The sequence below is a fragment of the Euleptes europaea genome, chromosome 6 (assembly GCF_029931775.1).
Source record: "Euleptes europaea isolate rEulEur1 chromosome 6, rEulEur1.hap1, whole genome shotgun sequence".
Taxonomy (NCBI): Eukaryota; Metazoa; Chordata; class Lepidosauria; order Squamata; family Sphaerodactylidae; genus Euleptes; species Euleptes europaea.
In genome coordinates, this window is record NC_079317.1 from 41,619,505 (window position 1) to 41,633,728 (window position 14,224).

At 41.3% G+C, this 14,224-nt stretch overlaps 1 protein-coding gene across 4 annotated transcripts in view; it reads left to right on the plus strand.

The window, feature by feature from the left end:
* The window catches only part of STRN3 (striatin 3), a 46,187-nt gene that overhangs the window by 9,512 nt on the left and 22,451 nt on the right, over positions 1 to 14,224 (plus strand). For all 4 annotated transcript variants that reach the window (XM_056852149.1, XM_056852151.1, XM_056852150.1 and 1 more), the window contains exons 2-7: positions 4,428 to 4,531; positions 6,128 to 6,201; positions 6,504 to 6,585; positions 7,900 to 8,076; positions 11,770 to 11,902; positions 13,715 to 13,856. In XM_056852149.1, the coding sequence (XP_056708127.1) occupies positions 4,428 to 4,531; positions 6,128 to 6,201; positions 6,504 to 6,585; positions 7,900 to 8,076; positions 11,770 to 11,902; positions 13,715 to 13,856 (712 nt within the window). The remainder of the gene's footprint in view (positions 1 to 4,427; positions 4,532 to 6,127; positions 6,202 to 6,503; positions 6,586 to 7,899; positions 8,077 to 11,769; positions 11,903 to 13,714; positions 13,857 to 14,224) is intronic.

Genomic DNA, 14,224 nt, shown 5'->3' on the forward strand with positions numbered 1-14,224 from the left:
ATAGTAAGGGACATGAAAAACCATTCAGTCTTGGCAAATGTGATACAGACAGATGAAATGGGGGAAATGCTTGTTGAATTGTTGTGCTGTGTGTCCAGCTATTGTCAGATTACTGTGGTCAGCAGGATTAATATCTTTATTCTGGTAAATGTTTACTTTAAAAAGCAGGATGGATAGATGTTAACCACATACTTTCTGACAAATTAAATACCCAACCATACTGACAGCTATCTTGCAAACACTGTTTTGCATGTAATACCAAGGATCAGATTCCACATATATGACTACTTGTTACTTTGGAGAAGCATGGAATTTTGAACTTGCCTTAAAGAGCTAGACTTTGCATGTGTAAGCAATGGAGCTCCAAAGCAGGCTTAAAAAGGAGAACAAAGGCTAGGATCCATATTTTAAAATGTTTTAAATACTGTATTTTACTAAGATTCAATTATAGAAGATTGTAGCTCAGTGGTAGATTACGTGTTTTGCGTGTAAAAAGTCCCAAGTTCAGTCCTAGGTGGTTCCAGTCAAAGGATCTCAGATGGCAGATACTGAGAAATATATTTTTCTGCCTGAGACTTTATAGAGCTGCTGAAGTCAAAGTAGACAGTACTGATCTAAATGGATCACTGGTCTGACTGTAACGTGGTGCAAATTTATAGTTGCCAATCTGATAGGAAACTAATAATTTCTGGAAAATGTTCCAGTGCTCTATTTTTATACAGAATTTTTTCAGCTTCCAAAAATTCATTGTTTCATAAAATTAGTAACAATGAACGGATGCCCTGGCTAATACAGTGTTAGGCTAGCTTGGTTTATAATAATCCAAATACAAAATCAGGTTGTGAATTCATCTGCTTGACTGCGCAAGTCAAATCAAAACCAAAGCTAAAATTCTTATCTTTATATCTCCTCTCACATGGTGGAAGGGATATTGTAGTCACCAAATTGATGTGGAATTAGCAAGTGATGCAGTGGAGAGTGACAGTGAAGCTGAGGTATCTCAATGAGCTATGTGGGCAAGAGTTTAATTCTGCTGGAATAGATAATACTGTGTATGGTTCCTTGGCTGTGCTAAAATTGATTTGAGTGTGCTTAGATTGAAGTAACTCAGAAAGAGCAATCCTGAGGGCTGCCTGTGCTGCAGCAGCTGTCCACGGCATAACTGTGGTGCCGCTATTTCCCTCCCTAAAGGGTTTGGGTAGGTGGCAGCTGGAAGGAGAAAAAGTCAGTAGCTGGGTTTCAGTGGCAGCAACCATGTCAACATCCCCAGCAACCGCACCATATCATCCCATACAGGCCTTGTAGCGAGGTGGTGTGGCCATGATGGACAGGGCAGGCAAAACCAATCGGGCTGGCAGTCAGGGACTCAGTGGAGCCCCCTTGTGCTTACACTTCTCCTTGGGAAACTTCACTAACCGCAGCACCATTCCCGTTGCCCACTAGCATGCCTGATTCCCGTATTCAAGATGAAAGGTCACAGCCCCAGAGGCAGAGAGAACTGTTTTATGGGCTCCTTTGCCATTAATGAGCTTGGCACTTGCACAGCCTGGCCACAGGCACCTGACAGAGGGCATGGGGCAGTGAGAGAAGCCACGAGTTGTGCCACTGACCACTGCAGCCCTGTGCAACTGCCCAAGGTTATGTCCCCCTCAGCCAAGCCACATAAGGGATGGCCGTTCGGCAGTTGGCATCCCTAAAGGCGGAGGAGACTCCCAAGGCTCCCTCCAGAGTTTTTTCCTCTGCCTTCAATTTTTATTTTGTTCCCCTGATAAAGGGATGATGGGGGCGATAGCGACTTCAGAGCTAGGAATTCTCACAAGGGATATCTGCAGAATCAGAATAGTTTCTGAGTGTCCAGCCAGTCTAATTAAAGAACCGGGTCATGGAAGGAACTGCACATCAGTATGGATGGGTGATACTTCCATGATGCAGTCCCTGGCACCTACGTTTCGAAAGTTTGGTGCTCCTAGCTCGGAGGGCACTGGGCTCTGGGGTAAAGACTTACCACATGGGATCTGGTACTCCAGCATTTTGGTCGCCATTTTTCCGGACATGGCCAGCAGGAAGCCTGATACACGCAATAGCCACAGCACTATTCCTTTTTTTAAACAGCTTGAACTCTGGCTTTTTGTTATTATTCCATTTGATTAGTATCCCTAAATGGGGTCAAGATTGCTGGGAGCCACTTGGCCCTTCCAGGCCTCCATGGGCCCCCCAAAATTGACCAACATTGTTTTCCATAGCTGCCAGGCAGCCGTCCTACAAAAATAACTGGTGGCAGCTTGTTTGTCATGGGCCTCGCCCACCCACTTGACCCCCAGACAGATGAAACACAATAGGCAAGGTCAGGCAACATTTTATGCACCTTTTGGTACTTTCCAAAGCTCCTTCTGATCAATCTAATACATTGCTGCAACTGTGTCCTGAACAGACCCGTTCCTCTCCAATTCAGCCCCTACACCAATAACCCTACTGTTTGTTCAATAAGCACTCCCTGCACCCAGCATGCCCTCCATGGATGATGTTTCTTAACAGCTGGGAACACCGTGTTCAGGGGCCCACTGTGTCGCACCCCTTGGACTACCAAACCTGAGATGTGGTGATGACTTGCAGGATAGGCACCAGCAGCTCCACAGGTAGATTGAAGCCTGTAGCTTTGAAAAGTACCCCCCACCATCACCCTGAAACACAACCCACACAAAGAGACACAGTTGTGGCGACTTATGACACTTTATTAGACAGCTAATGGGGAAAGGGGCTAAGGGAACCAGATATCACTCCATGAAACCACAGGGAAAATGGGTGTTCCTCTCCTGGGGCAGCAAGCATGTGAGTGGGGTGGAGCTACACATGGAGTAGCTGGCTGAAGACAACAGTCCACTTCTGAAGGCAGGTTTGGTCTGTGGCCAAGATGGGGGGAAAGTGTCCTGAGCTAGTGTTCGCCCTCTTGGATCTTCACCTGCAGAACATCAAAACAGAGACATGCAGCTACAACAAGGGGCTAGGAGTGCTTTGGTGGGTGCGGGTATGTCCATCAGGGATCACCAGGGAGCCCATGGGATGGTACTATGCCACAGCCTCCCCCCAAGGCTTGGAGCATCCGAAGCAAGCTCACTTGCTTTGGGTTAGTGTACACAAATAGTCCTAAAGATCCATCCACCTCCGCAGCTGCTCTACAGGGTTCTGCTCCTGCAAGGGTTGTGTAGTAACCTCCTCCATGGTGAATGGAGGGGCTCCACCTCCTTCGAAAAGCACCCTGTCCGAGGGGGAGCTCGGCTAATGAATGAGCTGTCAGCACAGTACAGAGTCTAAAACTTGAACCCCCTCCCCCAGCAGATCTTCCAGCCCACTCCCCATGCACTAATTCCCCTTGCGTGCAAGAGGCCATGATGCCAGGAGGCTGCTGCTCCCGCCGTCCCTGCTCGACTGCCACACTGCTGAACTTGTGTGTGAAAGAAGGCATTGCCGGGGCAGCGCCCAGCCACAATTGGGGAGGGGGTTTGCAAAAGAGACCACTGCTTACCTGTCAGTTCACAGCTGCACCCCTTTGGGTCCTGCGTCCAGAGGTGGGGTACCTATTTGGGTTCTGAAACGGGAGAGGTCAGCCACAGAGCATGGACTTTGCTCTCCCCTGTGGGTGTTGTTGCAAAGTGCTCACCCGGAAGTGCTAAATGTGCTTTTTTCACCATTTATTTTTTTGGAAAGCCCACACCACTGAGGATCTTAAGATTTTTCTCCTCATCTGTGGGGATGAATGATGGAATCAGGAAGTTCCCATGTAAGATAAACATGGTAGAGGCAGGATTTACATTGCATTCTACTTGCAAAAAGTAGGCAGGATGTATGTACAAACCCAAGACATGTTGTTAGTGTGACCATGTTGACTATGCTAACAAATAGCATTTTTTAACAGACCAGCAGTGCAATGCTGTGTGAGAACCCACTGGAATAACTGCATAGGATTTCACTGTCTCTCTTATAAAGAGGCAACTCTTGTGTTGAAATTGACATATTGGCAGTGATTAGCAGTCAAGTATAAAATACAAAGCCAGTCTATATGTTTTCACGTGATTTGATTCCATTTTAAAGCAACTTTTGGTTTCCTTTTTTTTTAGTTATTGGCAAATTAATAACAAGAATTGAAACCAAGCATACTGGTTCATTGTGAACTTAATTGCACAAGATGTATGTAGATATGTTTGACTTGCAGTAGTTGTATGATTTTCCCGCCCCCCTCGTAATAGTTAAAAATTCTTAAAGATGTTTTTGGAAAGACTGTGCAGATACAGTATGTCTGACACAGGGAGTTTTGACTCTTGAAAACTTAAACCCTGAAACTCTTGTTTGTCTCTAAGGTGCCACTGGACTCAAATCTAAATGGATATGTTAGGAACTAAGTGAAAAAAAATACTGTTTTGTATTTTCAGGCACGGATAGCATTTTTACAAGGGGAAAGAAAGGGTCAAGAAAACTTGAAGAAGGATTTAGTAAGAAGAATAAAAATGTTAGAATATGCATTAAAACAAGAAAGGTAAGCATAAAATTTCTTTCAGCTGAGAAAACTGTATATGAAAGAGTGAAACAAGTTAGAACTTCCTCAATTTATCTGTATGCTATCCTGTTTCGACAGTCCTATTTGTTGTCCTCTGGCCACTTGTCCTATGCAGAAAACAGCATCACTGATTTTTCTGTCACATGTTTTATGAAAGGAGAATATGAAAACTATTTATAATAAAACTTAAGAGTTGGGACTCCCATCTAACAAGAACTCTCAAAGAGCAGTAAACTAAACCCAGCTTGTTTACTGCTGTGCCGTTTGAGAGTTCTTGCTAGAAAGAATCTCAGCTTTTAGTTGTATTATAGAAAGAACTAGAAAGACCCCCAGCTTTAAACCTATTGCCATCTCCCCCCCCCCCCCCAACACACTGGAAGCTGGAGCTTGGGCAGAATAGTAATTTTTTTTAGTCTGCACTGTCTTTTCAGCCATGGATAAGATTTTGAAAGTATTGGTTTTAACTTGCCAAGGCCAAACGATTTAGAATAGTTGTGCTTAAACTAAAGCAAACACAGGTTGCCATACACATGATAAACATAAAGGACTTTGAGGTTAGCATGAAATGAAAGGGTCTGAGTATACATGGGCACTTTGTTTAGATTATCAGTGGTGTTTTATTTTTTCCGTTACAAATAAAGTAACAGTGTTATGAAAGTTTCAGGTTTAAGAATTTGTTGTAGAGAAAATGTTCACGATAGTCACAAACTAGCATAACAGGAGTTAATGGCACTAAGATTTGTAAAAAGTCGTAAATTAGAAAGGAAACGGAAGACATTTCAGTACAATTTCAGTATGAATTTAGGAAGAACTGTAACTGGGAAAAGCTAGTTTTTGTAATAACACATACTAATTTGACAGCTAAGGAACAATTGGTATATGAATAACAATAAAATGGAGAAGCTTTATGGGTATGGGATACAGAGTGTGCTGATTTGCTGCATATTTAATGTCAGTATGAAAATAATGTGAACCATCCAGGCAACCGTAATTAGCATTTACTTAACTTCACAATTAACCATCTCAGCAAGAATTTTTAAAAGTAACATAAAGGGAACAAAACAGAAAACCAGCTCTAACTCAGCTGAAAAAACCAAGTCAGAAAATATACTATGAAACTGTTTGTTCTATGAATTTGTTTTATGAAAACATTTCCTCCCATTCACACTGATCTCTGTATCTGGATTGTGCCTAAGCACTTTAGCCCATGACTGAGTAGAAGTAATTTAATAAAATGTTTAAAATTTCTTGTATGTTTCAGGAAATGACTGACTCATTCAGCTTACTGGTAGTATCTCTTGCTTTCCCCCTGCTTGGTCAGTACTTGAAATGTAATTTTGCTGGCCAAATGCATAGTCATGGAAATCTGTTTTTCAGCTGGAGAAAGGAGATGAGAAGTGTACTTCAGTTCTTTAATTAAAAAAACAACAACCCACAGACATTGAAGTACACATTGTGAAGTTGAAAGATAGTTGTGTACTGATATACTAACAGGTATCTTAGTTGATAGTGTGAAAACACTGCATTAGTAAATTATTATTTATTTTGCTAATAAATATGTGCTTAAATTTGAAGGGCAAAGTATCATAAACTAAAATATGGCACAGAATTGAACCAAGGTGACTTGAAAATGCCAACTTTTGAATCAGGTAATCTCTTTGCATCTATCATATTTTGTTTAAATTATTCTGCTCTTTCGAGTGGGCTACATTTGTGTCTCTTATTTTTTAATATTTAACAAGTACATGGTTTAAAGGAAAAGTGAATTGATTTCCATTGTGGTTCCTATTGCATGGTTCTCGCTTTCTGTAGACTGATTAATTGTTGATATTATTGATAATATGGGATAGTTATACTTCTGGTGCCTTTTCTTAAAAGCACAACATGAAATGTGGTTGATTACTCAGTGCTCTTCTAAGGTGTGACCGAGGTGTCTTTCTTTGTATTTCAGAAGAAACCAAAGATACAGAGGTTCCCACAGTACCTCATAATAGTCAGCTAACTTGGAAACAAGGCAGGCAGTTATTAAGACAGTAAGTGTTACACCTGCATGGAGTGTTTCTTTTCTTTATATATGCGCTTTTATTTTTAGACAGTCCTATGGTAACAGAAGCTAGCAGGAGTTCATTGGGTTGGATTAAGCAATTTGTCAGCAGAAGGTGTTTGCAGATGCTGGTTATCATTTTGTTCTCCTTCTCCAAGCTGTCCTTCTTCCCATGGAAAGTTCATTCTTGACATGTGGATAAACTGCCATGCTAGTTGGACTATGTGTAAGAACAAAACAGGGTAGGCTCAAAGTATCAAAGTAACAAAAGCTATATTCAAAGTTAACAAGTGCAAAGCTCAAACAAGTGTGACAAATAATGTTTCAACAAATAACATAGATTTGCAGCCCGTCTTTCTTGGGAGCATAAAACTTTATTAAGAAAATAAAATAAAAACAGTAAACAGAACTGAAGACGTTCAGTCAAATTATTTGTTGAAACATGACTATTATGATCCTCCCAGGCAAATTGTGAACATTCCCTCTTATTGAGGCTGATGAAGCTTTATTAGGTGAAAGCTCCTCAACTACCCGGGAAAGCGTTTCCTCCTCGTTGTGCCACTTTGCTTGGTTCCCGGCAGCGGCAAGACTGTGGTTTTCACCTTTGGACTTTACATCTGACCATCTTCCATTTGTTGGACTTGCTTCTCGTCCACCTTCGGAGACAGCCATTGGGCTCTTGCCGTAATTGCTGTTACCTCGAACAGCTGTTGTATATTGTTGTACAATTGTTGGTCACACTTGTTTGAGCTTTGCACTTGTTAACTTTGAATATAGCTTTTGTTACTTTGATACTTTGATCCTACCCTGTTTTGTTCTTACACTCTTGGATTAACAGTGGTTTTGAGTCCTTCTTGATGCTGGTTGCACTGGCACCATGAGAAAGGGGTGGGACAAAATTGCCTTCTTCTTCCACTGTATCCCCCTTGACTCATGTGGCTGTCTGTCCATGCAGGCCAGAGAATCAGCATTCCCAGGGGGCTGGAACAGATCGCTGTTGAAGGAGAAACAGGTTAAAAAAATCTGCACTTCTTCCATTGTGATGGATCATTAGACCCAACCTGTATGTAGGGCCAAGTAATCTAAAATACTCCATTTTTCTTATTAGAACATGTTTGACTATTTTATGGAATGCAGTGACTTCAAATCTTACAGTATTACATAAATTATGAGGATCAAAGCATATAAAAGTTTGGGGAGACCTTTAACAACTTTGTGATGACATCTGTTCTGTGTGTATTATCTGGATGTTCTGGGTTTTTTTTTTCTTTGTGAGGATAATCTTTTAATTATTCTTTGATAGGTATCTTCAGGAAGTAGGTTACACAGATACAATATTGGATGTACGGTCACAGAGGGTGAGGTCTTTACTTGGGCTTTCCAGTTCAGAACCAAATGGCTCAGTGGAAACAAAAAATTTGGAACAGATTCTTAATGGAGGAGAATCTCCTGCATCAAAAAAGGGACAGGATATAAAAAGGTAGGCACTGTCATGTGAATGTGTTCTGCATGTTTTATTGCTGATAGTGATATCTAAGCCAAACTTTGCACTACTTTGTTGAGTCATAGCATATGCACAGTCCTGGGATTGGTCTCTGTGTAGCATGATGAGCGTTGTAGCTGTGTAGCATTGCTACTGAGTTTGTGTATTTGCTATATCACTTGTGTTAAAATGAGTGTAGGTTGTCCTTTTTGGAAATAGTTAAAATGCTTAGTCATATACTATATGTCTGCCGTTCTCAGTATGGAATGCTTAGAGCACCATGGTATTTACCAGAAAGAATGTTAAAGCCCCATTTATTTATTTAAAATATATGCCAATTTATTTTCTTGGATTCAAGGCAGCTTACAGCACAGCTACACAAAAGAACACAAACAGCGCAATCTTGAGTAGGGGGATAGTTGGCTTGGGCCTGGGGACGGTGAAGCCACATCACCTCCTGAGCAGCATGCCGGCCTGAACATACAAGTTAAAATATTTTTTTTAACCCTGTGAAACTCTTCCATAGAGTTTCATGGGGCTATGTCTGCCTTTTTGCTGGTGCAAGTTCGCGCTGGCTAAAGGAGGCATTCCCAGAGCGAAAGGGCTTTGGGACTTTAGTCAGTTCCTCCCCCAGGAACACCCTCTTTGACGCCGGAGTGAACTACTTAGGACTACTCATCATTCCATTTTGTGTCTGTAAACTGATCCTAATATACCAGGTTGTCTATCATATAAGCCCTTCATGGCCTTGGACCCTCATATCTGCAATACCATCTCTTCCCCTGTGCTCATCTGAGCAAGGTCTTCTGCAGGTGCCAACCTAAAAATGGGCAAAATCAGCAACTGCCCCTACACATGCCATTTCTGTTGTACCCCCCGCCTTATGAAGTGGCCTTCTTGAGAAGGTCAGGAATGATCCCCCTCTCCTGACTTTCCACAAACTATACAGTACTGAATTATTCAAGAGGGCTTTTCTACTAAGGTAGTAGGGTAGCACTGTCACAAAAGGCTTCACAAAGTTACCTGAATAAATTGTTGGGGACTGGTCTGTACTACTGTGTATAGTTTGCTGTGGGCTGGCTCCCATTGAGTAATTTTGCATCATTTAATATGTCATGTTAACACTTATGCTTTGCTTCAGTTCTGTTTTTTAGACTTCTGGTTGGATCTACAACCCAAATCCTATTTAATTGTTTATTGAATGTTCCATCTTGTTGATTGTATTGACTCACAACGTGGTGTAGTGGCTAAGAGGAGTGGTAAACTTTAATCTGGAGAACCAGGTTTGATTCCCTACTCCTCCACATGAGCGGTGGACATTAATCTGGTGAACCGGATTGGTTTCCCCACTCCGACACATGAAGCCAGCTGGGTGACCTTGGGCTAGTCACAGTTCTCTTAGAGCTCTCTCAGCCCCACCTACCTCACAAGGTATCTATTGTGGGGAAGGTAAGGTGATTGTAAGCTGGTTTGATTCTCCCTTAAGTGGTAGAGAAAGTTGGCATATAAAAACCAACTCTTCTTTTTCTTCTTCTCTATGTAATCTGCCTCGAGTTCCACTGAGAAAGGCAGAATATAAAAAACGTAAATAAAGTTTGATCAACACCATTTTGCAGGAACTCCAGGATCTGATGTAACACAGGCGCATATGCATCTAGGTGCTTCCATTTGCACCATGAAGAGTTATAAATTGTTGATGTAGAAACTTCTGGAGGCTAGCTTGGTGCTTGTGACCCTTGTAATAGCCTAGCCTTAATGGTCTTTCCCTGTCAATTTCCACGTAGTCAGGTGTAGCTATGCTGGATCTGGGTGCCACAGAGGCCTTTGTTGAAGCATGTCCAGAATGACTGAAATCTGCCAACCAGGATTTGTGCGGCCAGTTGACGCCCATGCAGATCAGGCTTGCTTTTTCTTTTCTCAGTTTCCTCAGGATCTTTGATATTAGCTGAATAGGTGGAAAGGTATAAAGGAGATCCAGTGGCCGGGGGACATTAGGGCATCTGTTTGTTTCTGCCATCTAGAAACTGAAGATGAACCTGGGCACACAGTGATTGAGGTCTGAGGGGGAAAGGTCTGCCAATGGGTTTCCAGAGTGTTTCACAATCGGAAGGAAGATCTCCATAAGGCTTTGTAGTCTTGCCCGAGTCCTTAGTGAAAATGACCCAGAATTTATCAGTAGTGTTCCTATGCCTGAGATTTTCTGGCTCTTCTCCTCTGGCAGGTACAGCCTGTTTATGGGGGAATCTGCTGTGACCACCAGATGTTCTATCTGCTGTGATGGAATTAGATTGCTCTTGGCTAGTTGATAAGGAACCCATGGTGGGCTAGGCACTGAGTGGCAGACAGAATGTCCACGTGCGCTTATATTAGGCTTGGAGATCTAATCAGCAGGTCATTTAGGTACAGATATTCTCTAAGCATGATTTTCTTCTTACCCCTGGTTTCCATCAGGATGTCGTCCAGGTTGTCTCCAAAGGATTTATTTCTCTGAAATGGAAAGGATGCTAATATTAGCTTGGAATGGTAATCTGCTTGCCATTTTCTGAGCTATAGGCTCTTGTGTGCTGCTACGGGCAACACCATAGCATGGGAGGAAAAGCACTGTGTGGCCAGAGTGACATTTGCTTTAAAGAGCCTATGGATAGCTTTCCTAGTCTTTTTGTTCTCCTCCAGAATCAGCTGAACTAGCTTCCTAGTCCAAATGATGGAAGGTCTCATGAAGAGAGGTGCTGTGGCTGAAGCCCCAATTGCAAGGGCTGAGGCCTCATGGGATTTTCTGAGAGCATCATCTGATTTACAGATGGTCACTAGGGATCCATCACTGTCTTTAGAAACCAAGCCTCCCGAGAGGAATGCTATCACAGGAGCATCTGTTGATGGAACCTGTAAGAGAACCTGTAAGAGATCTATAGCATGGCTAAGCAAAGAATAAAACCTTTTTGCTAAACCTGGGTTTGGTTTATTAGAAAGAGGGCTTTCCCATTCTTTTTTCATTGGTCATCTAAGAATTCTGGGAATGGGACTACTTTTCTGTACTAGACAATCTGGGGAAAATTTCCTTGTTTGGGTTTGGATTTAGGATTGGTCTCTTTTCCAGTTCTGAGAGATCTAGTTCCATCATAGCCTTGGCTAATAGTCTCTGATAGTTCTCTTGGTTAAAGAGGTTTGGGTTGCTCTGGGTCTATTATATCTTCCTCAGACATTTTCCCTTCTTCCTTATTGGAAGAACTTTTTGACTCCCTCTAAGTCATTCCACCTCAGAAAGGGAGGGGGGTAGGAGTAGACCAAAACGAAGAACTGAAGTATATAAAGAAATGAGAAGACAGGTATAAAAGCATAGAAATTGGAGTATTAAATGCCTTCTGCTGAGTTGTAGGGGTCTTGCTGAGCAGCTCATACAAAAGCCTGCTCTCCTTAATGAGGCAGGAAATGAGCTGAGGAAAATGGGTAACTCCACACAGGAGATAGGAAGTCTGGAATAATGTTACTCCTTCCTCCTTGACAGACAAATGGGAATCACCCATGGCAAGATGCTCTCCCCCTCAGAGCGAGAAAGATGCTTTTTGCTTGAACTGGAAATATTTTAAGGTTCTCTTGACTGAAGTAACTGATTTTCTTAACACTGAAAGGAATTAGCAGGTCATAGCCACTTGCCAAATTTATTGGTAATGTTTTTTCTCCCTTATATAGGAACCCTGGTGAAGTTCTTGAAACATTTAATTTCTTGGAAAATGCAGATGATAGTGATGAAGAAGAAGAGAGTGACATGATAGAAGATATTGCAGAAGGAAAAGAAAAACATCGGATAAATAAAAAACACAAAGTAAAAATAAGTCTGAATTACCTTTTATTGAAAAATATCCAATACTGTTAATTTGTTGTCAGGTGGGATCTGTGAATCTACTAGTCTTCAACTCAAGGGTCAGAATGCTCAGGTATGATAGTGAAGCCCCAACTGATGTGTCACAAACTGCTTTTTGATAGGACCTGTTGTTAGTGGAGATGCATATAGAGCAAGGGTGTGTGCCTCTTTGCGCGCATACAGCAGGGTGGCAAGGTGGAGAAGATTCCTTTTTATACAGGCAGGATCAACCCCTATCCCTTTTTCCCTCTCATCACTTCCTGGCACAGACTGACATGGTCACATCCACCATTCGTTCAGTGCTTGGTGCACACTTATGTTACGCTATGCAGCTCCACTGACAATGAGGTTATCATATAGGCCCCTTCTTTTCCTGTCATTACTTCCTGACACATGCTCACTGTTGATGGGTCCCATGTTGCCATCTGGAGATTAAAGGTAGGTGCCAGATCTGGAAAGGATGACCACCACTTAATGTGTAGTTTTGTTTTCACTGTGTGGGTATTCTCTTTGTACAGTCAGTATGCAGACAGTTCTTTTTGTAGTAATAATTTGTGCACCTGCAACTTCAGAGAGGACTGAAAATGACTTGTAATATATTAATAAATTAATTCAAGTGATTAGCCACAAGATAATATTAGTATAATAATAATTATGGAGAAAATTCTTAAAATAAAATTCAGAGTTTTGGCACACCTGCTGTTAATTAAACTTCAGATCCCCCCCCCCTTTAACCTTTCATCAGGTTTTCTACATTATTTAGCCAAGTATCTCTTGAGGTAGCATTCCTGGACAAAGTAGAAATGTTTCTTACAGATGTTTGCTTTCATTGTAATACTCTGCAGAGTAGTTTGGTAGCAACTCTATAATTTTATTTGAGGAATAATGATGAACTGTTTGTGTTTTCATGGGGAAACTGCATGTTTTGGTAGTGTCAAGATGCTGGAATAAAAATCACCTTCAAGGAAACCCTTTGCCCCTTTACCAGTTCGCTCACAGGCATGCAAAAGTAAATCTTAAGTACAATATTGCAGAAACTCACTTTTAAAATGTGGTTTATTTTCTGTATCTGCCTTAGGTATAGAAAAGTATACAAGTAACTTCTAAATTCTAGTTGTTTAGTATGTTGGAGCCCTTTTCTTTTGTTTGAAATGTTTTTCAAATTGGTGGCCTAGGCACTCCCTTCTGCCAAGTCATTCTCCAAAGGAGTCATTGGATCCAACCTATTCTTATGGATGGGTTTGTAATCATGGTATCCTTTTTGCTAAATGCAAAGTCCTCTCATCAGAAAAGAATCCTTGGATCCAGCCCTATATGTGCCTTTTGGGTTCCGTTACAAAAACTGGCTCTGTAAGCACTTACTGGTTATTTATCAAGTGTGCAAAATGTTCATACATATTATTATTGCTATACATATTGTGTTTAGATGTCATGTAGTATACTGCTGATTACCTAATTGTGGATATGCAGATATACGCTGGTATTCCTACCTCTTACCACGACTCCACCCAACATCACTGATTCCAACAGGATATCTGTATGAAAAACAACAATAATCTTTCCCCTGTTATGTTAGTAGTAGTTTTGGCAAACTTGGTGTCTTAACTTGCAAATTTTTTATTTTAGATTTGATATGAAACTATTTTGCATATATCAAGATGGATAAGGGAATATTTATAAGCAGTATGTGAATCTTGGAGGGGGGAAGGTGCTATCTATATAAAATTGTGCCATATTGTCCTTTAATGTTGGTTGTGTCACAATCCCTTGTAGATTGGAAATGAAGGGCTAGCTGCTGACCTTACAGATGACCCTGACACAGAAGAAGCCTTGAAAGAATTTGATTTCTTAGTAACAGCAGAAGATGGAGAGGGAGCTGGAGAGGCACGGAGTTCAGGGGATGGGACAGAATGGGGTAAGAAGCTCAAATGAACAATGGTTAAGTAATCATCCTACTATAAATATATAATAGTTTGTGTATGCATTAAGATAAAGAGTGGCGTATATGTGGTGTTCAAACACTACAAAAATAAGCAAGAAAATAGAACAACAGGTTTTATCCTATTTAGTGAGATGAATAGAATTCAGATTGAGGTATGCTATGTATTTTGTTTTCTGTCTTCGTATGAGTCCTGTTTCTTAGACTAAAGTTCTAGGCACAATTTAAACTCCAAAATGCAGTGGTAAAAGTTTTTATTTCTTCTACCTTCTAATTTTTAATTTCTTGCTTAAACAAATCATAGGTTTTGTCAATCTACTTGGCAGAGTTCCTCTCTGCCCTCC